Raw genomic sequence first — 21,499 nt, 5'->3', positions numbered from 1 at the left:
CGCGCACCGTTGTCCTCGTACACAACGGTGGTCTACGCGGCACCCGCTCACGATCGGGCGCCGTGTATAAGCGGCTAGAGGCCACCGACCACTGCCATGCTAACTAAAAGCGCAGGAAAACGCGCGACAAGAGAGGAACTTCTCTTTGTCCCGCGTTTTTTTGCGCTTTATTTAACATGTCTCCCTACCAACTTGCCCACTTGTCGGTGCTCCTAAGACCACTGTCAGCTGACGACGGGCAGCAGGCAGCGGGTCGTCCAAGGGCGGAGCACGCCCACGTTGCACGCCTCCTCGATTCAGGATTTGCGCCTCGGCCGCACGATGCCAAGGCGCCGCGTAGACCCCTCTCGAGCTCGGGTCCCGAAAACCCCAGCAGCTTTGAGCCTTCTTCCTGGACGCCGCGCTCCTCGAACCTGCTTTGTCCGCTCCTTCCCGGCGTTCTCCTCCCGTTCCAGCCAGGCTTCCCCAGCTTCTTGCTTGGGGCCACTTCCCATTGGATCACGTCAGCCCCTTGTGTAGTTTGCCACTTCTTTTTTCTCGGCGCACCCACACTAAGGGCAATCCTCGCAGCTTGCATTCGCGCCAAGAACACAATGGGATGGGGGGTGGTGGTGGTTGTTGCTCCAGTGAAATGACGCGTACCCACTCAGGGGAATTGACCGGGAAATGGCCGCCTTACCGAAAGAATTTATGTAATTTTTGTAGGGACAGAAAAATATTTGAATATTAGAATGGGTTAGCAGTAGACCACTAGAGAAATAAATGTAAGGCGATTAGAGAAATAAATAAAAAAAGGTTAAAACAAACACCATTTAATAAAAAGTGGAGTAAGAAACACGAAGAAAGAAAGTGGTACAGACGAAGGAGTGAGCTAGGCGCGCATATACTTGACAGGGGAATCCAGCAGTGCCAAATGATGTCTAAAACAGAAAACGGTATCATTCCAGGATGAATGAGTGCAACGCACGGCAAAGATCCCCGTGGCAGAACCACAGTTCCTTCGCCCCGAATGACAAAATATGTGTAGCAGACAGCTGGAGGTTTAGCTGGCTGCATGTGCTTTCTACCTACGTTCGTCTTATAGAGGAGAACCGTCGGCAGGAGAAGAAGAAATGGTCGATTGTTTCTGGTTCTTTGCAGAAAGCGCATAACGGCGACGAGGCCAGATTAGAGCGGTGCAAGTAATAATTTAAATTTGGCACGCGACAGCGAAAGCTAGTGAGGGTGATTTCGCAAGCTCGCCACTGGCTTATGCTGCACTTCCATGAGTACCGGAGGTGCTCGAGCTCCTAGTCTTCGTAGGGCACGGCGGGACCACATCGGATGGACCCATGAACGTACGCTCTTCTTCGTACAGGTCACGCTGCTGACTATCGTCGATCGTGAGCCGCCCGGCAATGCATCAGGCGCAACAACCGTAGTACCTGGATCTGCGCGTGGCCCCGTGGCTAATCTTGTGCCACGTGGCATGGGGACACAGCCGGACTGGAGTGCGATAGCGGCGCCACCATCTCTGGAACATAAAGCCAGCTACATCGAAGGAAGGCTCAGAGGGCACGGCGGGACCACATCGTATGGACCCATGAACGTACGCTCTTCTTCGTACAGGTCACGCTGCTGACTATCGTCGATCGTGAGCCGCCCGGCAATGCATCAGGCGCAACAACCGTAGTACCTGGATCTGCGCGTGGCCCCGTGGCTAATCTTGTGCCACGTGGCATGGGGACACAGCCGGACTGGAGTGCGATAGCGGCGCCACCGTCTCTGGAAAATAAAACCAGCTACATCGAAGGAAGGCTCAGAGGGCACGGCGGGACCACATCGGACGGACCCATGAACGTACGCTCTTCTTCGTACAGGTCACGCTGCTGACTATCGTCGATCGTGAGCCGCCCGGCAATGCATCAGGCGCAACAACCGTAGTACCTGGATCTGCGCGTGGCCCCGTGGCTAATCTTGTGCCACGTGGCATGGGGACACAGCCGGACTGGAGTGCGATAGCGGCGCCACCGTCTCTGGAAAATAAAACCAGCTACATCGAAGGAAGGCTCAGAGGGCACGGCGGGACCACATCGGACGGACCCATGAACGTACGCTCTTCTTCGTACAGGTCACGCTGCTGACTATCGTCGATCGTGAGCCGCCCGGCAATGCATCAGGCGCAACAACCGTAGTACCTGGATCTGCGCGTGGCCCCGTGGCTAATCTTGTGCCACGTGGCATGGGGACACAGCCGGACTGGAGTGCGATAGCGGCGCCACCGTCTCTGGAAAATAAAACCAGCTACATCGAAGGAAGGCTCAGAGGGCACGGCGGGACCACATCGGACGGACCCATGAACGTACGCTCTTCTTCGTACAGGTCACGCTGCTGACTATCGTCGATCGTGAGCCGCCCGGCAATGCATCAGGCGCAACAACCGTAGTACCTGGATCTGCGCGTGGCCCCGTGGCTAATCTTGTGCCACGTGGCATGGGGACACAGCCGGACTGGAGTGCGATAGCGGCGCCACCGTCTCTGGAAAATAAAACCAGCTACATCGAAGGAAGGCTCAGAGGGCACGGCGGGACCACATCGGACGGACCCATGAACGTACGCTCTTCTTCGTACAGGTCACGCTGCTGACTATCGTCGATCGTGAGCCGCCCGGCAATGCATCAGGCGCAACAACCGTAGTACCTGGATCTGCGCGTGGCCCCGTGGCTAATCTTGTGCCACGTGGCATGGGGACACAGCCGGACTGGAGTGCGATAGCGGCGCCACCGTCTCTGGAAAATAAAACCAGCTACATCGAAGGAAGGCTCAGAGGGCACGGCGGGACCACATCGGACGGACCCATGAACGTACGCTCTTCTTCGTACAGGTCACGCTGCTGACTATCGTCGATCGTGAGCCGCCCGGCAATGCATCAGGCGCAACAACCGTAGTACCTGGATCTGCGCGTGGCCCCGTGGCTAATCTTGTGCCACGTGGCATGGGGACACAGCCGGACTGGAGTGCGATAGCGGCGCCACCATCTCTGGAACATAAAGCCAGCTACATCGAAGGAAGGCTCAGAGGGCACGGCGGGACCACATCGGATGGACCCATGAACGTACGCTCTTCTTCGTACAGGTCACGCTGCTGACTATCGTCGATCGTGAGCCGCCCGGCAATGCATCAGGCGCAACAACCGTAGTACCTGGATCTGCGCGTGGCCCCGTGGCTAATCTTGTGCCACGTGGCATGGGGACACAGCCGGACTGGAGTGCGATAGCGGCGCCACCATCTCTGGAACATAAAGCCAGCTACATCGAAGGAAGGCTCAGAGGGCACGGCGGGACCACATCGTATGGACCCATGAACGTACGCTCTTCTTCGTACAGGTCACGCTGCTGACTATCGTCGATCGTGAGCCGCCCGGCAATGCATCAGGCGCAACAACCGTAGTACCTGGATCTGCGCGTGGCCCCGTGGCTAATCTTGTGCCACGTGGCATGGGGACACAGCCGGACTGGAGTGCGATAGCGGCGCCACCGTCTCTAGAAAATAAAACCAGCTACATCGAAGGAAGGCTCAGAGGGCACGGCGGGACCACATCGGACGGACCCATGAACGTACGCTCTTCTTCGTACAGGTCACGCTGCTGACTATCGTCGATCGTGAGCCGCCCGGCAATGCATCAGGCGCAACAACCGTAGTACCTGGATCTGCGCGTGGCCCCGTGGCTAATCTTGTGCCACGTGGCATGGGGACACAGCCGGACTGGAGTGCGATAGCGGCGCCACCATCTCTGGAACATAAAGCCAGCTACATCGAAGGAAGGCTCAGAGGGCACGGCGGGACCACATCGGATGGACCCATGAACGTACTGCTCTTCTTCGTACAGGTTCGTGCAAGATATGCAAAGTGTTTCCGCAGTGATGAAAGATGTATTGTTGTCCTGCCGTGCCCGGCCGTGTGCTATTCTTTATTAGATGAAGCATGCCATGTTCTCTTGATACTACTGGCTGGGGATGTCGAAACAAACCCTGGTCCTCTTGACAAAGATACTGACTTTTATAAGTTCCGTGAACTTTTGAACGACATAAAAATAAGCTTGCAATCTTCAATTGATAACATTTCAACATCCCAGCCACAGTTGGAAGCGTCAATGAACGATCGGTTTCTTGAATAAAATAGTACACTCAGAACCTTAACGCAACACACAAAAGAAATAGTTCAACTAAAGACTGAGATTGCTTCCCTGAAGAAGGTGGTTGCGGAACAACAAACTAAGCTGATTGACTTGGAAGATAGAAGTCGTCGACGTAATCTTATAATTTTTGGCATTTCTGAAAGGGATGACGAAAACACTGGATCGTTAAAACAAAGAATTCTTCACGAAGTGTTTCAAGAAAAACTGAACGTAACCGCTACTACTGTTGAAAGAATTCATCGGATAGGTAAAAAATCTGCCAGTAAACCTAGACCAGTTATATTGAACTTTTTTGACTATAATAAAAAAATGGAGGTTCTCAAAAATTGTTCGAAACTAAAGGGCACAAAGATTTCTGTCAATCACGACTTCTCAAAGGCTACAATAACGAAACGTTCCAAGTTGTGGCAATATGGAAAACAGTTCAAGGAGCAAGGCCACAAGGTGGCGCTTGATTATGACAGACTGCGAGTAGATGACAATGTATACGTGTGGGATGAAACCCTGTGCCAACCCAGGTGCGTCTACGAAAAGAACCAGGAGATAACGTCTAGTTTGGGTGCAGGTACATCGCAGGCCATGAAAACTGCAGCTACTACTTCTGTAAGAACAACCAGTTGATCCGAGCGGAAGCAACTGCGGATAACTCTAATGAACGCACGAAGTCTTGTCAATAAATCGGCTAAACTGGAGGAAACGCTACTTCTTTACGATCCACACATTTTGGCTGTTACAGAAACGTGGCTGAATTGCCAGATCAGTGATTCTAAAGTTGTTCCCCCTCTCACAAAATAATCAGGCGGGATAGAGAAGGACGGGGAGGAGGTGTGGCTCTGATACTGAAAAACGACATTAATTGCTTCTTACTCGAAGATATACCCAACCATGAAAGCGTCTTTTGTCAGCTTAGCTACCGCAGTGTTTCTTTTCTGTTCGGTGTCGTGTATAGGCCACCAAAAAGCTCAGTCTAGTATATAGAATTGCTCTCTGGCTATGTTTTTATTATTCTAATTTATTCTAACAGGGGATTTCAACCTTCCCACAATAGACTGGAATACACTATCTGTATCTGCGTCACAGGATAGTGCGAGCGCGCAAATTCTTCTGGAAATTATTTTCTTTCATAACTTAAAACAGCTAGTCATGGCGCCTACACGTGTTGCTGACAACACACAATCGATAGTCGACTTTGCTTAATTTAAAAAAGATTGTCACGCACTGCATAAATGGATATGTACCGATCCGCCGAAAGAAAACACAACGCCAGAACCCATGGATTACGCGATAAATTATTCATTTAAAACGGAGCATTCGTTGGAGACGAAAACGACCAACTCAGAATGAGAATTGCCATGAACTACGCTGTTTAAAGGATGAACTGACGTTGAAGTTACAAAACGCACGCTCAACATTTTACGAACAAACACTTCCTTCTTTCCTGAAAGAATCCGCTGAGAAGTTTTGGCGTTTTCTTTCTAATTCTAAACATACCGTTGATCAACTAAGAATTGATGGTACTGTTACCAATAATCTTCAGAGTATAGCGAATGCATTAAACAAATGTTTTCAAACTTCCTTTACGGAGCCCGATTTACACAGCTCACAAGACTCGATACCCGCTTCTTTTCTCGGTATATCACCGATGGATGATGTTACTATAACCAAGGAAGGCATATTTTCCTTGCTATTAAAAATTAATGTTAGAAAATGGAGTGGGGCTGACAATATACCCACGGCATTTCTGCAACGGTACTCCGAACTAGTCTCCGAGTACCTCTGTGTACTCTTTAACGCCTCTCTTCATCAGTGTATGCTACCCAGCGACTGGCTAATAGCCAAGGTTGTACCAGTATTCAAATCCGGGGATAAATTAGATCTTAATAATTACAGACCAATCTCACTAATAAGTACATGTTGCAAAATATTCGAACACATAGTAGCCAGCCACATAATCTAGCACCTCGAGTCAAAAAATTTTTTTGTTCAATATCAGCACGGTTTTCGTAAGAATGTTTCTACTATAACTCAACTGGTGTCTGTAATTCATGACTTCACATCAGCTGTAGATAACCACCTTCAAATTGATGCAGTGTTCTTGGACTTATCAAAAGCATTTGACCGTGTGCCACATAAGTTGCTTCTTGACAAATTAAAAGAAATTGGGCTTCCAGATAGGCTGGTCTACTGGATTGAAGCATGTTTACTGAATCGTACTCAGTTTGTTCAATGTAAATCTGCTCGATCTAACCATATCAGTGTCATGTCCGGAGTTCCTCAAGGATCTGTGCTCGGACCATGATTATTCTTGATATTTATAAATGACATTGCTGCTGGTATTGCTGATACCGTTACTGTGAAACTGTTCGCTGATGACTGTGTTGTTTATTCGGTTGTTAATGATACCTCAGGCCAGATGGTGTTAAATGAGAGCATTTGTAAACTTGCGGACTGGTGCGATCGAAGCAAAATGCTGATCAACTTTACAAAAACAGTATGCATGACAATAACAACAAAGCGAAATCCCCTACCGTATGTGTACAAAATTGGTGAACAAATTATTCAGAATGTCTCATCTACGAAGTACTTAGGTTTAACGATTAGCAACAATCTCAAATGGGATGCCCACATCGACAATATCTGCGCTAAAGCGTTCAGGAAACTATACTTCTTGAAACGGAAATTGAGAACATCATCAAAAAAGGCAAAACTTGAAGCCTATCGCACTCTCATCAGACCAGTCCTAGAGTACGCCTCCATTGTATGGGACCCTTTCCATTCCAAAGATATTGCCAGGGTCGAGAGGATACAACGATTGGCGGCAAGATTTATAATGCATGACTACCGATCCTCGTCATCTGTTACAAACATGTTGCAGCAGCTGGAATTGGAACCACTTCAACTGCGTCGACAGGTTGCAAGGCTGAAATTTTTTTTCTGCTGTATAACAGTAAAACTGGTTTATGCAGAGATATGTATGTACATCCAGCACCCCGAATATCAACCAGATTAAATCACTCTAAAGTTGTACGCCCCTACTTTAGCCGAAGTAAGTGCTTTCAAATGTCGTATTTCCCCCGCACAACTGAACAATGGAACGCGCTACCTGAATGTATTGTCCAGTGTACTAATGTTAACTGTTTTGAAAAATTGCTTCTAACACAGTTACTATAACCCCTCTCCTGCTAGGGCAGCAGTGCTGCCTGCAGTATTTGTAAATAAAAATAAGCAGAATCAGGCATACTTTGAAGTAAGCACAGCCTACGGAAGCGAGCTGAAGTTATGAGGAAAATGGGCGGCAGTACCTCCACTAGTGGACCGCTCAATGCCATTCCCTCCAGAACATCCACCGATTCATTAAGCCCGATACCTGAATGTCCTAATACCCACACCGAAGTTCACGAAGGGGGGAAGGCGATAAAGAAGCAAGGACGTGACGTAGGGGTGATGAAGTTGAAGAAGTAAGGGCAGAACAAACAGAAAATGATTCCGTGAGAATTACTGCCTGTCGTTTCCAGGAACCAAGTTTACGAAGAGCCGATACTATTGCGAGAAATTCTGTCTGGAAAGACATAGTCAATTTAGGCAGCCGGAGGAAAAAGTCCCAATCTAGACTGGGAGAAAAAATACCCACACCTGCCTTCACTTTCAGGACAGAAGCATCGGTTGCAACAATGGCGTGGAAAGGGAAACCGTTCAGATGATCCTGTAGGAGGCCTGTTACAAGGTTCAGGGGGAGTAATGTCGCGTTAGAGGGAAAAAACTTATAAAAAAATATCTAAGGGCGACACTCTGTCAAGCACTTGGGCCGAACAAGAGGGCCACATTTGATGGGCACAGCATAGATTGAACAAAGACCGCCTGTGGTTGTTTGAACCGCGGCCATGGACTACCGAAAAACAATGGAGGCCATGTAACGAAGGCTGTTTGGGCCTGGCTATGGACGATTCCATGACTTGTAAAAATGCATCTACGCTGAAGGCATGCATGCGTAAGACTAATTGAGAAGTACGGGCTTCCATGTATAAAATTTTAAGTGGTACATAACGGGGAAGATCCAGACATAACCGTAGAGCTTGTCTTTCGAGCATTATCAACGGGCGAAGTTTGTAGTGGGGACTTCCGGAGAATAGCACACATCCAAATTCTATAATTGGCCAGACGTACATTCGGTAAATCATAAGAAGGGTGTCACGACGCATGCCCTATCTTTTGTGACTTAGCCCTCTCAAGAATGACATGGGCCGAGCCCCTTTAGTAGTAATGTAATCTATGTGTTGACGCCAATTGAGGATATATTCGTATAAAATTCCCTGATATTTTAAGTAATTGACCTGAGGAATGTCCTGTACCCGGCAACTAAGAGAGATGAAGACTGGACCGTTCACTTGCAATGAAAGCAGAGCACATTTGTTCAAATTTAAATTCAAGCGGAAGCCATCCAGCCAAGCCTCTAAGGCGCTTAAATACGACTGCATACACCGATACAACAAGTGTATATCTCTGTCTGAAGTGAAAAAAACAATATCATCCGCGTAAATATAACCTGGATGTCTGGATTCACCAGAACCGAACTTGTTAAGATATTAAACAGCACGGGAGAGAGAACAGAGCCCTGGGGAACACCTCGAGTTTGACTGTACATAGGAGAGGACAGGGCAGAAAAAAATTTCTATCCGAAAAAAAGTACCGATCTACGAAACGATACTGGAAAAGAATAACGCTGGATTGTGTCAAAAAGAATTTGCTATATAACGCTATGATAAGCTTTTTTTGCAATATCCAGGGTAACGAACACGCCAACTTCTTTACGTTGGCGTGCCAGCTGAATGCGGCTCTCCAAATCTATGTGGGCCAACCAAACTGAGCAGCCAGGCCTCAATCCTATCTGTTTAGGGTTCAAGACGTTCTCGCGTTCTAATACCTTTTCAATTCAATGTAGCAAAATTCTTTCTACTAGTTTTACGAAATTTGATGCGAGGGCTATGGCTCTGATATTATGTAACGCATATCCACGAACTTGGTTTTTAATGAGGAGGACAATCTTTGCCAGCCGCCACTCAGAATGCTGTAGGAAGTGGTTAACCACTTGCGGCAGTGAGTCGGGGGGCTCGTTGAAAAAGAGTTTTAGCATGTGGGCTGTAATACCATCAGGTCCAGGAGCCGCATCAGGAACATGGCTCAGTTCCTCACCGATCTCCTGCAGGGTCACCTCCTCAAAGTTGTCTTGACAGAACCTCGTAAGGAATGGCGGTAATGCCGAAGTGAAACGTGCATGTAAGCCCTAGCTGCGCAATCTAATTAATAAAATCCTGGGTTTCATCCGTGGAGCTAATAATTGAGTCAATGTTTTGCTCGGGAGGAGCCACATTCCAACTGCGAAAAAATCAAAACAAGGTTCTCTTTTTCCGTAGGTCCGAGAGTAAACCAAAGCAGCGCGACTTATACTCCTCTGTTGCCTTATTGATAGTCCGCTTAAATATAGCGCGGATGAATTTGAAGCTACTCCAGTCCGCGGGGCACTGATTGCGGAGCAGTCTCTTCCACGCAGCGTTTCTACGTCGGTGTGCACATGTACACTCCTCGTTCCACCACGGGCTGATCGTATCTCTTGTTACCAAAGAAACAACTCTCAAAAGAAAGAACTCTCGGTTAAGCTGCCCAGAACCTGGCCAGAAACTTGACGTGGCGTGGAAAACGCTTGCGCTGAGGGCGGACCCTTGCTGCACGTGAAGGGGCTGTGGGCAAGTTTCGGGCACGCTGTCGTCGTCGTCATCGTCGCAACGAGTTTTAAATGCGAATGCATTGCTTAGTCGGGGGTTGTCGTGCGTTGGCCGGCGTGCGCGTAGCAACAGCTGTGCCGCGCCTAGCAACCGGAGCACGTCGTAGCTCGGGCGGGAGTAGCGGAGGGCAAGGGGAGAGGAGGAGCGCGTTCGGCGTGTGAGGGCGCTCGCATCGCGGAGCTTGGGCGGAGTAGCGGAGAGTGAGTGGAGAGGAGGAGCGCGCTCAGGTGTGTGAGGGGCGGAGCAGATCGCTCTCCGTCCGAATTCCCTCGTCGCACGACGGCCCCGCAAAACCGGTAAGCCAATCATCAGCGAAGCCAAACAAGTCGGGAAGCAGCTCCGCTGAACGTAGTCACATCATTGCTGATCGCAAGTGCGAACACCGCCTCATTGCCTCATCGCGCGATGCGCGTCGTCGCGCGACGAGGCGAATCGCCAGTGGGAATGTGCCTTTACGCGAAACTGTGCCGCGCGTATGCTTCTCAAAGACCCTTTGACCGTGCACTTCAGCGACCACAAGGCGGTGATTGTGGCCGTCAGGTACAACGATAACACAAACACGTGCTGATGAATGAATAAATGGTTACGTTCACACTCTCGTCTCTCTTCATTAAGTACGCCATTAATAATAATTATTCGCAGCGCACTCATCGGTGCACTAAATGCATTCGCATTTCCGCACGATCCCCTTCGGGGAGGTGGGGGGATTTTTTTTCACCTGACAGAAAGTTCAATTCTTAAGTGAGGATTAAAACGTGCCGTGCAGCTGAGGCGATGCGCGTAGCACTCTCTGCTTCGTCTTCCTCTGCCTCGGATTTTTTTCCGAGGCAGAGGAAGACGAAGCCACGATTTTTTCTGCTCTGTGTTCGCAGCGTGATTTTCCAGTCCACGAACCTCGAGGTGATTAATCAGCGGCACGTTCCTTCGTCTGAGCGTCTCCGGTGGTGCCGGTGAGCCTGCATGTTTTTCCCAAGGCAATGGGTTTGACTGTAGGAGCCCGGTTTGCCGGTTAGGCTTAGTGTGGGTTGCAAGCCATCGTGTATAGGCCGCAGGGAAACCTGCATTGAAGCGCCCAAGGCGATCTCACTTCAGGGACGCAATGGAACATCAACCACCCGTCGTGCTCCGCCAAGCATCTCGTGGGTCACTTGCAGACGGCGCTAACGGTCCGAACGGTGATGTTCAACGAGAGATTCAAGATGAAGAGCCATTACTAGCTGGCAATCCCCAAGGTAGTCATCATCATGCAGAGGGGTGCAATCCCCCTCGGGATCATGCTCACACTGACAGTGTCCGTGCTTCCAGCCCTGTGGCGCGTCCGACGCACCCTTTTGAGGGATCGCCTGTCGAAAGAGAAGAAGATACCTCCCTCCTCTGCGACAAAGGGAAGCAGCTCCTAAATGTTCTCAGTGATGGAAGAAACAAAGTATTGCACCCAGTGCGCGAAAGGATTATGGACATCTTCTTCGACTTGCAGACAATGTTCATGTCCCTACGTACGAAGTTATCCCGCGCCGAAGGCACGATCGACGAGCTACGATCGCAGTTAGCTGAGTGCCGCCATGAAGAAGTCATCCCACATAATCCACCACCTGTCCCGCGGCAGTCCTTCGCGAATGCTCTGCGTAATCCCAGGGACTCTGCGTGCAATGCACGCGTCCCCGAACCGTCACTCTATCCTCCCCTTCAGCCTGTGCAGCACCACCCAGACAAAGAAGTTAGGCCTCTTGCAATTGACCCAAACCACGTTTTGCACATTAGGCCTCTTCTTCCATCTGCTCATCCTGGCCCCGAAACTATTACCCTGCTCAAATCAACTTTTGGCAACGATCCATCCGGAATCGGAGTGAAACAAGTTAAACTCATTCCCAACCGCACCGGGCTGACGGTAGTGTCTGCGGACCGAGCTTCGATTGAGAACCTCGAAAAAGCCATCGAAGGAAACACTCAGCTTAGAACAGCCATCAAAGTCATCCGTCCTCCACGCCGTTTGCCACAGTTTAAAATTAGTGGTGTAGACCCCAGCATCGTTCCAGGTATATTGCGCACGAACATCAATGCTCGCAATGGGTTGAATATCCGCGATGAAGAGTTTAAACACAGGACCTACTTTAAAGACCGTACTGGTAATAACGTCCATATTGTGGAGGTTTCGCCGTCCGTCTACCACATCCTGAAAGCGAAAGATCGCTTATTGATCGGATGGACGTCCTGTCCCATTAAAGAAAATTTCTACGTGGCGGCGTGCAGTCGTTGTTGCACATACGGCCACGTCGCTCTACGATGCAACTCGGAGAGTGTCTGCTGCTTGTACTGTGCGGGTGATCACCTCGCAGAAGACTGCACCCATGCCGACAAAGAGAACGTTGTGTGCAGGGAGTGTCGCGCCGCAGGGCGACGTTTCAACCACACCTTCAACGCACAGGGCTGTTTTACGATCGAATGGAGAGTTGCCCGCATGCGTCAAAAAACTATTTATGACACCACTCCGACATCTACCTCGCCCTCTACCGTTTCCGCCTAGCACAACAGCTCCAGCTCCAACCAACCGACCGCTCAAAATTCCACATGGATTCTTTAAAATTTCTTCAGACAAACCTAGACCACACTCGTGCGGCAACTCCACATCTTGTTGATTTCGTTGAGGCAGAGCACATTGATGTGGCTGTTGTTTGTGATCCATATGCCAGCGGATCAACCGTGCTTGGAGTGCCACCCAATTGGCTTCGTTTTCTGCATCAAGACACTCCCCGATGCATGGTCCTCATACCCCGGCGTAAATTTGATGTCTTTCCCCTCACCGTGTCTCCTTATATTGTAGCTCTGCGACTTCAAAATCAGCAGTCCACCATGCTTCTGATCGCTACTTATGCTGCGCCATCAGTGCCGATGGACTTTATTTTGTCTCGGATTAATGACGTCCTCGAACGATACTGTGCTACGAATGTGATATTGGCAGGAGATTTCAACGCCCGGAATCCCATTTGGGGAGGCGATGTTTTGAACTCCCGCGGCGCCCAGCTCGCCCACTTCATCCACTCAACCCGACTCAAAATACTGAATGACCCAAATTCGGTAGCAACCTTTCAAAATGCCTACTCGGAGTCTTGGATCGACCTTACCCTTGTTTCCGGTCCCATTTGGGAAGGTGATTGTTTGTGGAATGTACATGACACGCCAACTTTATCAGATCACAAGTACGTAGTATTCGGCCTGCAACGGTTTCCACTGCCCTTGAAAAGACGACTTACCAAGGCATCATTACAATATTTGGTTGAGGAATTGGCAGCGGATGATTGGATTAAAAAGTTTAACCCGCAAGATGTCTGTACGAAGTCCGCCCTCAACACAGTTCTGGACGTTTTCTATTCCAAATTAGCCAGATTAAAAAATAAGTTTGAACGACCCCTGAAGGACCACAGGGGAAACGCGTGGTGGAGCGACGCTCTGGCGAGGGAAAGATCGGCGGTGCGAGTATTGCGGAGGCGGCACCAAAAGTGCCGGGATCCACTCTTGCGGGCAAATCATCGTATTGTTTATTACAGGAGTCTCGCCGCCTACAGAGAGCACATACAGATCGCCAAGGACAAGGCCCTAAGACAGGCATGTGCAGATGCGTCCCGCAAGAGCTTGTTCGGGCAACCATTCAAAGCCGCGTTTCGGAAGCACCGAGTACCTTCTGTTTTATCCCCTCTGCACTTACCGGATGATACGTCGACAACAAGCACATTAGAGTCGGCAGGTCTCCTCCTGAAAACTCACTTCCCTTCTGATTGCCATGAAGACGACACTCTGGCCCACAAAGCACTGAGGGTCGTCATTGCCACAACTAGATACCACGCGGAAGTCCACGACGAGCTTTTTACTCTGGATGAGTTGCGATTGGCCTCCAGAAAACTGAATTTGGGTTCTGCTCCGGGACCTGATAACATCACCACTCCCATGGTTCATCTTCTTGTTCACCACATCTCTTCGTTCCTGCTTCACGTGTTCAACTCTTGCCTTCTTCTTGGCTATTTTCCTCCTCACTGGAAGCAAGCCCACGTTAAATTTTTATTGAAACCTGGACGTCCGCCAACGGAGCCTTCTTCATACAGGACAATATGCATTACGTCGATGATTGGGAAGCTGCTAGAACGAATGCTAAATTCACGATTTTACTATTTTCTACACCGTTCAGGGCTCCTTCATCCACATCAGTATGGCTTTACCTTGGGACACAACACAACAACCGCTTTGTTTGATTTGCGTAGCCGTCTGCAACACCATCGAGACCATGGTGGTCTGTCTCTTGTTATATCCCTTGATTTCGCTGGGGCATTTGACACTATTTGGCACCCCCGACTTTTGTACTTTTTTCGCACACACAATTGCCCTAGAAACATCTATGAGCTGCTAAAATCTTTCCTTGAAGGGCGCACTGTTCGTTACGAGGCGTTCTCAGGAAACATTACCCACTTCACAACAAAGGGGTCTCCTCAAGGTTCTCCCATTAGCCCGCTTTTGTGGAATGCCTATATTTTTGACATGCTCTGCATTCCCATGCCGGAAGACACGTATTTACAGGCCTACGCAGATGACACGGTTATCGTCATTCACGCGCGCACGCGCCGTCAACTAGAAGCCACTGCCCATGAAACGCTTTCCAAGATTACTACTTGGGCAGAGAAGGCGAAGCTAAGGCTAAACCCTTCCAAATGTTCTTGCCTCCTCGTTTCAAGAGGTGACCGAGGTGCGATACGGAAGCCTACCATCAGACTTCTTGGTGTAACCCTCAAGCAAGTCACCGAAATGAAACTGCTAGGAGTTGTATTTGACAACCACTTGACCTTTGTGGCCCACACCAATCATTTAAAATCAATTGTTGAGAAAATGGCTGGTTCACTCACTAGATTTGCACGCATGCACACCCTCGTCAACCGTTCTCATCTGCGTCAACTGCATCATCTGGTCGTCCTTCCTGCAATTTCCTACGCCGCTCCCGCTTGGTGGCACTTAAATCAACACCATAGTTTAAAAGCTCGAGTTCACTCATTGCTTAGGTCATCATTGTTCGCGATCACGGGAGCTTACACCACGACGAGGACAGCAGCCCTTGAGGTTATCGCCAATGCGCTCCCGTTACACATTCACCTTGACATCGCTGTGCGCATCTTTTTACTGTTTCATCATCGACAATCAATCACATTCCACTCGGTTTCCTTCAGACCTGCCGACGTAGACCTTCCCATCGGTCTCGCCACTCACCCTGCGCGACGTCTTCGTGTCCGAAGTGGCCGCCTGACGAGCGCGGAGGCGAACCAGCGACTTCATCTCTCCGCTCTCCACGCTTTCACAGACGGTTCCCACACACCCACTGCGGCTGGAGCAGCCTTTGTCATTCTGAACGGGCCTGACCGCGTGCACGCCGTAAGAAGGTTCCGTTTAGTTTCTCCCACTACATCCTTTGACGCTGAAGTGATAGCCCTGCAAAAACTCATCGAGTTCCTCCTGGACAATAGGCCTTCCTCTCCTGTCAATATATACTCTGACAGTCTTTCTGTACTTCTGGCACTCAACAATCCTTTCAATAAGTCCTCCACAATCCATCAATTGAAACAGGACATTCTCTTGCTCTCGAACTCGGTCTCCTTGGCCTTGTACCATGTGCCAGCGCACTCTAACGTGTGGGGAAACGAAATCGCCGACGCAGTCGCGCGAAGTGCTGCTACGCGAGGACAGGATGTGTGCGGGAAAATATCCAAACATATGGTCCGCTCGTCGCTATTGAAAGCAGGTCGCCTATTGTGGCAGGAGGCGTGGTCATCGAACAACAGTGACACAGAATTATTCCGCTGGACTCCGAGTGTTCTCAATCTGCCTGCTTCTTTTCCGCCGTCTAAAAAACTTACTCACCTTATAACTGGACATGGCCGATTCCCTCACTATTTCTTCCGTCTCGAACTTACGCCGGACTGCCTGTGCTTTTGCGGTGCGGCCGCCACTTCCGTCTCTCACTATCTGACGCAGTGTTCAAAAACGTCATCATACATTCAACGACTGCTTCGCATCGTGCGGCCACCACTTGAACCGCCAAACCTTCGGCATCTATTGGATAATTCTGAAGCCATCCAGATCCTAATCGAGCTCGTCGACTTCATTTCCCGTTCCTTACCCGACGTGTGATGCCGGTGTGTCTCCAATGGTCCTTCATCGGCGACGTACCATCCACAAGCCTGGGCATTCCTGCGGCCCAACATGTCACGTGTGATCTGTGCGGCTCTCTAGTGCGTGTGTTTTTTTTTTCCCTCAAGTTGTGTTTTGTGTGCACATGACAGGAAACACGTGTTCTCTCTGGAGTCCTGTTCCCTGGGACAATTCGTGCCTTTCTTCAGCGTGGTATCGTTTTTTTTTATCGCGTGTACCATGTGACAGTGAGTGGCAGCAGTGTTTACGCTGGACCCAGTGACTTTCTATTTATTACCTTTACAGTGCCTCGGCGGTGCTTCGTTTTGTATTTTCTGGATACTGTGCATAATGTGTTCGCTGTTTCAGCAGGGCGTCGCAGTTAGATATTCTCGTGAACGGGAATACCCCAACTGGACTTTCATTTTAAAACAGCTACCTCTAGACGGACATTTGTGGCGAACTTTATAAGTGAAACACCATATGTATTTGTATTTTTTTTTCTCCTCTGCTGCCTCTCCGGGTTTTGTTTTTCACGCTGCTAGCTACTACATTTTTCAACTGCACTTCACAATTAGGACATTTTGCTACCTGTTTTCTTTGTTTACTTTCATTCACATCCTTGATTGCCGACTCTCTTCTCACGTTCTATGTACCTGCTGCCCGAGCATATGGAACGTAAAAAGTAGTTTTTTTTTTTTTTTTTTTTTTTAACCCTGCAAATTGGCTTTCATTAAAAAAAGATAAAGTTTGGCTTTTAGCCCCATTCATTTATTTTATATTGGCTTTAAACCTGCCATAGCCTTGCTGGAGCGGGTATTGTTCCCCACTTTATTTTTCTTTATTCTTGGGGGGAGGGGGGGAACACGGAATCTTAAAAGGAATTAAAAGGAGCGCGCTCAGGTGTGTGAGGGCGCTCCCATCGCGGAGCTCGGTGGAGAGAGCTAGCGCGCGGGGCGGGCGTGTTGATCTAGTCTTTAAGGCACATTCCCACTGGTGATTCGCCTCGTCGTGCGACGAAAAGCGACCTCGCAAAGCGACGAGCCGGCCGTCGCTTTTCGTCGCTTTGCGACGGCGGAGCAGATCGCTCTCGGTCCGAATTCCCTCGTCGCACGACGGCCCCGCAAAACCGGTAAGCCAATCATCAGCGAAGCCAAACAAGTCGGGAAGCAGCTCCGCTGAACGTAGTCACATCATTGCTGATCGCAAGTGCGAACACCGCCTCATTGCCTCATCGCGCGATGCGCGTCGTCGCGCGACGAGGCGAATCGCCAGTGGGAATGTGCCTTTACGCGAAACTGTGCCGCGCGTATGCTTCTCAAAGACCCTTTGACCGTGCACTTCAGCGACCACAAGGCGGTGATTGTGGCCGTCAGGTACAACGATAACACAAACACGTGCTGATGAATGAATAAATGGTTACGTTCACACTCTCGTCTCTCTTCATTAAGTACGCCATTAATAATAATTATTCGCAGCGCACTCATCGGTGCACTAAATGCATTCGCATTTCCGCACGATCCCCTTCGGGGAGGTGGGGGGATTTTTTTTCACCTGACAGAAAGTTCAATTCTTAAGTGAGGATTAAAACGTGCCGTGCAGCTGAGGCGATGCGCGTAGCACTCTCGAAAAGTCAGTACCGGCAGTACCGCTGCGCTTCCATCCGGATTGAAAGTGCCTTTGTGACCGGGGTATAAACTAAAATAGTCCATGAAGTAGTTGTAAAAGCAGCTCTTCAAGTAGGTATAGCTGTATAGCACAAAACTCTATAATAGTAATGAACAATAGCCAAAGTAGAACTACAGGTAGAAATAGGTAAATATCGCCTCCGAAAATGTTTTAAACGATATAGACAAGAGAAGGCAACCTGAAGTCAGCTCTTCATCTGTTTACCCTTTTTTCCCTTCGGTGCGATCTCTTTACGACTTAAAATTTCGTAAAAATTACTCTAATTCCGCACGGCCTAACAGACGTTAAAGTATTACCTTCATTCATAGACCCTGCGTCCTCCAAAAATCTACCCTCTTTATAGGCATTGCAATATCCTGGCTTCTGCAGCTTTGTAACTATTCGACCCGTAGTTCTAAATTTTTATATTGTATATGCACGTACTCACCCCTCAGTAGTAAGGGCAGTCAATGTGCGCACTCCTTATAATGTAGGGAGTGCGAAAGCATTAGTGTTCAATTGGAGAAAGCGCATGCATGTAGAGTGTGCGTCTGTGTTTTTCACAACTGCGGTGTACGAGATAGTTCAGAGTTCATACACACATGAATGAAACCGGTGAGATATGTAGAATTTGCGCGTGGAAGGCATGGCGTTTATTCTTTAAAAGGTAACGACATGACGCCTACAATCAGAAAAAAAACGACCGCAAAGGAAAAAAAAGATGATGGTAGTGATCATGTTAGGACATATGTGCAGCACTAGACACGCCTACAGCGGCGCATCTCATGTGGTGTGCAGGTGTCCTAAAATTATCATGTTTTTCCGTCCGCAATATTTTCTCGCCCTTTCATTTATTACTTGGTCATTTTCCCTTGTTGGCTCTACGCATACGCTATTAATAGGAACGTGCTCTGCTCTTCAATTTATTCCTACTTGTTTAATTATGACGCGGGGATTGTTTATACCTTACTGAGTACATGTATCTAACGCACCTTTCAAAGTCGATGGTCCCAACGCGTTTCCTGAGTACACCTTTCGTCATCTAGAAAGATTGGGTTGTGGTGGTCCACGGGTACTGGGCTGCTCTCGCATTGCGGATGACCCTAGTTCGAAAGTTTAAATGGTTTAGTTTGAAATAAACCAGTTACTTTGTCTGTATTCGCTTCCCTGGGAAATGTGACATCATTACGAACGTCCCTTCCCCTTCATTATCCTCTGAGCAACCGGCCGTTTTGTGAGCCGCCCACTGCCTATTTTGGGCACTATCCGTTTGCACTTTTGGGAGCCATCGGGGCCACATTTTTGACCAACCTAGTTTTGACCAAACTGCCTCTGAGTTAATAAGAAGACGGAGCGAAACTTGAATAGTATGTGCTTTACGAGCTCCTAGCCAGTGATGTGAAACAGCCTCTATGTATAGGGCACAGACATATTGCAAAGGCTGGTTAAATAACCTTTTTACAGGCTAAATGATTTCAATATTTCAAAATAGAAAAGTCTAAAGATTATTGGGCCAAGTAGCTAAACGACCATAAAAAGGATTTTCTATAGCCGACCATACAATATTTTTGTATGGGGTTGAAGCACTTGATCGCACTCTTGGAGAAGTACCACCCCCAAACCAAATTCGCTGGTATCTGTTTGTACAACTAAGGGCTTCTTTAGCTCAGGGAGCTGTAGAGACGCGTTTTTTGATAATACTGTTAACAAGGCTCGGAATACGTTCTGCTGTTCCGTCGCCCAACACCACTTGCTGCCTTTACGAAGGTTGCGGTTGCGAGGTGGTGGTGCAGTGAGGCACGAACTGCCGATAAAATGCGATCATGCCGAGAAACCTTTGCAAGCTCTTGACGTCGTGAGGTGGCGGGTAGTGAAGAATTGCCTGCAGTTTCGCGAGATTGGGTCGTAGAATGCCATTGTCTTCACCGAATCCGAGCAAATTTATTGTTTCTTCGGAGAGGTGTACTTTACCGGGACGGATGGTCAACCAGGCCGATTTCATCAGCTGTAATACTACTTACAAATGTTCTACATGTTCCTCGAACGAGCCTAAAAAGACTGTGACGTCGTCGAGATAGCACAAAGCGAATTTGTGTTTCGCATCTCCCAGCACAATATTCATCATTCGTTGATATGAACTAGGGCTATTGCTCAAGCCGAATGGGATACGCACAAATTCAAATAACCCTCTGTAACAGGTAAATGCGTTCTTTGGTACATCTTCTGGGTGCATTTCAACCTGCAAATAGCCCCGCGACCAATCCAAGGCCGTGAAATACTTCGCACTTGCTACGGAATACGTTATTTCGTTTACCGACGGGAACGGATAGGCATCTCTTTCTGCCACGGCATTTAACTTTCGGTAGTCTACGCAGATGCGTATAGAACCATCCTTCTTACCGACTGGAACGAAGTGGAACGCCCATGGGCTCTTTGATGGTCGAATTACGCCAGTGTCGAGCATCTCATCCAGGGCATCGCCAAAAAGGGATTTCTTGGGGGCGTTCGTTGGTCGTGGGTTGCACCGCCAAGGTTTGGCATCGCCAGTGTCGATGCGGTGCTGCAAAACGTCGGTTTTCCCCGGTGTTTTTGTGAACATATCCGCATACTGGAACAGAATCTTTTCGAGCTGTTGGCGCTGCCCCATCGTTCCCTTGAAATTATGCAGCTGGACTAGGAATTCTCCGGGCAGGTTGTCTGGCGACGGCGCACCGGCCGACTCGAGGGGCTGCAGCTGCTCCGTCGGGCCTCAAACGGGAAAAACGTGAATCTACCATGAGGTAATAACCCCCAGCCGCGATGTCAAGCCGCATTCCCACATCTGCAATATAATCTGTTCCCAAAATCATGTCCACCGACAAGTCTTTGACAAAATCTTTGCCTCTTTTCTCGTTAGTTGACAGTTATGCGTAACCTGACAGCGTTAGTGCTCTCCGCGGCAGCGCTTGATGCCCTCTTAAGCGTAACGTTGGCCTGACGTAATTTTATCCGCTTTGTTTTGCAGTGCGCGTAAAGTATATCGCCGATCAGGGAAACTCTACACCCGGTATCTAGTAGGGCAGTTACAATCTTGCCAAGCACTTTGACACGAATTGTTGGTGAACCCAGCTTTCGCGGATACTGCATGCGATCAATGGACGGGACAAGAACAGGTTTGCCAGGTGTCTTGGCCGGCTGCGACTCGCTGTCTGGCTTCAGCGTGCTGGCCCGTGAAGTTTCCCGGCCGCGGAAATTGGTCCTCACAGGCAAGCCTCTGCAGACGGGCCTGGTTGCGTCCATAGCGGTTTTGTCTGCCCGATAACTCATATTCGTGTGGGACCGCGTGGCCCCTGGCCCCGTAGCCAGCGTCGGCTGGGACCGCGTGGCCTATGGCCCCGTAGCCAGCATTGTCGGAGGTGCGGCCTCGGTAGGGATTCGGCGGCCACATCCTTGCTGCATACGCGCCCGGATCCAGAGCCCGGTGTATCTATGGCTGCGGCGACCATGACTGGAAGGCACCCTGCCCATGCCAGGCGCAGCTGGGCTCCAAGGACTGGCTCGGTGTTGGCGGGGGGGAGGGGGGGGGCATACTGCCATTTGGCAAGCAGGCTCTCCCGAATTACGCACGCGTTCGACGCCACCGCATTAAGATCCGCATACGTTTGGGCATACAAATATGGTTGAAAACGAGGTCGGCACTGTCGCAAGACACGGGCAACTTGTTCGGCTG

The 21,499-nt window shown here is 49.4% G+C and overlaps 2 protein-coding genes across 2 annotated transcripts in view; both read left to right on the top strand.

Moving 5' to 3' along the window:
• LOC144176045 (venom metalloproteinase antarease-like TtrivMP_A) overlaps nt 1-21,499 on the top strand; it is a 258,958-nt gene that overhangs the window by 187,078 nt on the left and 50,381 nt on the right. The window lies entirely within an intron of this gene.
• LOC144173780 (uncharacterized) lies at nt 3,728-21,277 on the top strand. Its single transcript, XM_077702045.1, has 4 exons — nt 3,728-3,868; nt 4,211-4,695; nt 20,899-21,035; nt 21,132-21,277. The coding sequence occupies exons 1-4, from the start codon at nt 3,728-3,730 to the stop codon at nt 21,275-21,277; spliced, it is 909 nt and encodes a 302-aa protein (XP_077558171.1).

This window comes from Haemaphysalis longicornis, unplaced genomic scaffold (genome assembly GCF_048455015.1).
Source record: "Haemaphysalis longicornis isolate Haplotype H1 unplaced genomic scaffold, Haemaphysalis longicornis Haplotype H1 scaffold_3, whole genome shotgun sequence".
In the NCBI taxonomy this organism is placed as follows: domain Eukaryota; kingdom Metazoa; phylum Arthropoda; class Arachnida; order Ixodida; family Ixodidae; genus Haemaphysalis; species Haemaphysalis longicornis.
Note: the sequence above shows the minus strand (reverse complement) of the source record. Positions and strands in the feature narration are given on the sequence as shown.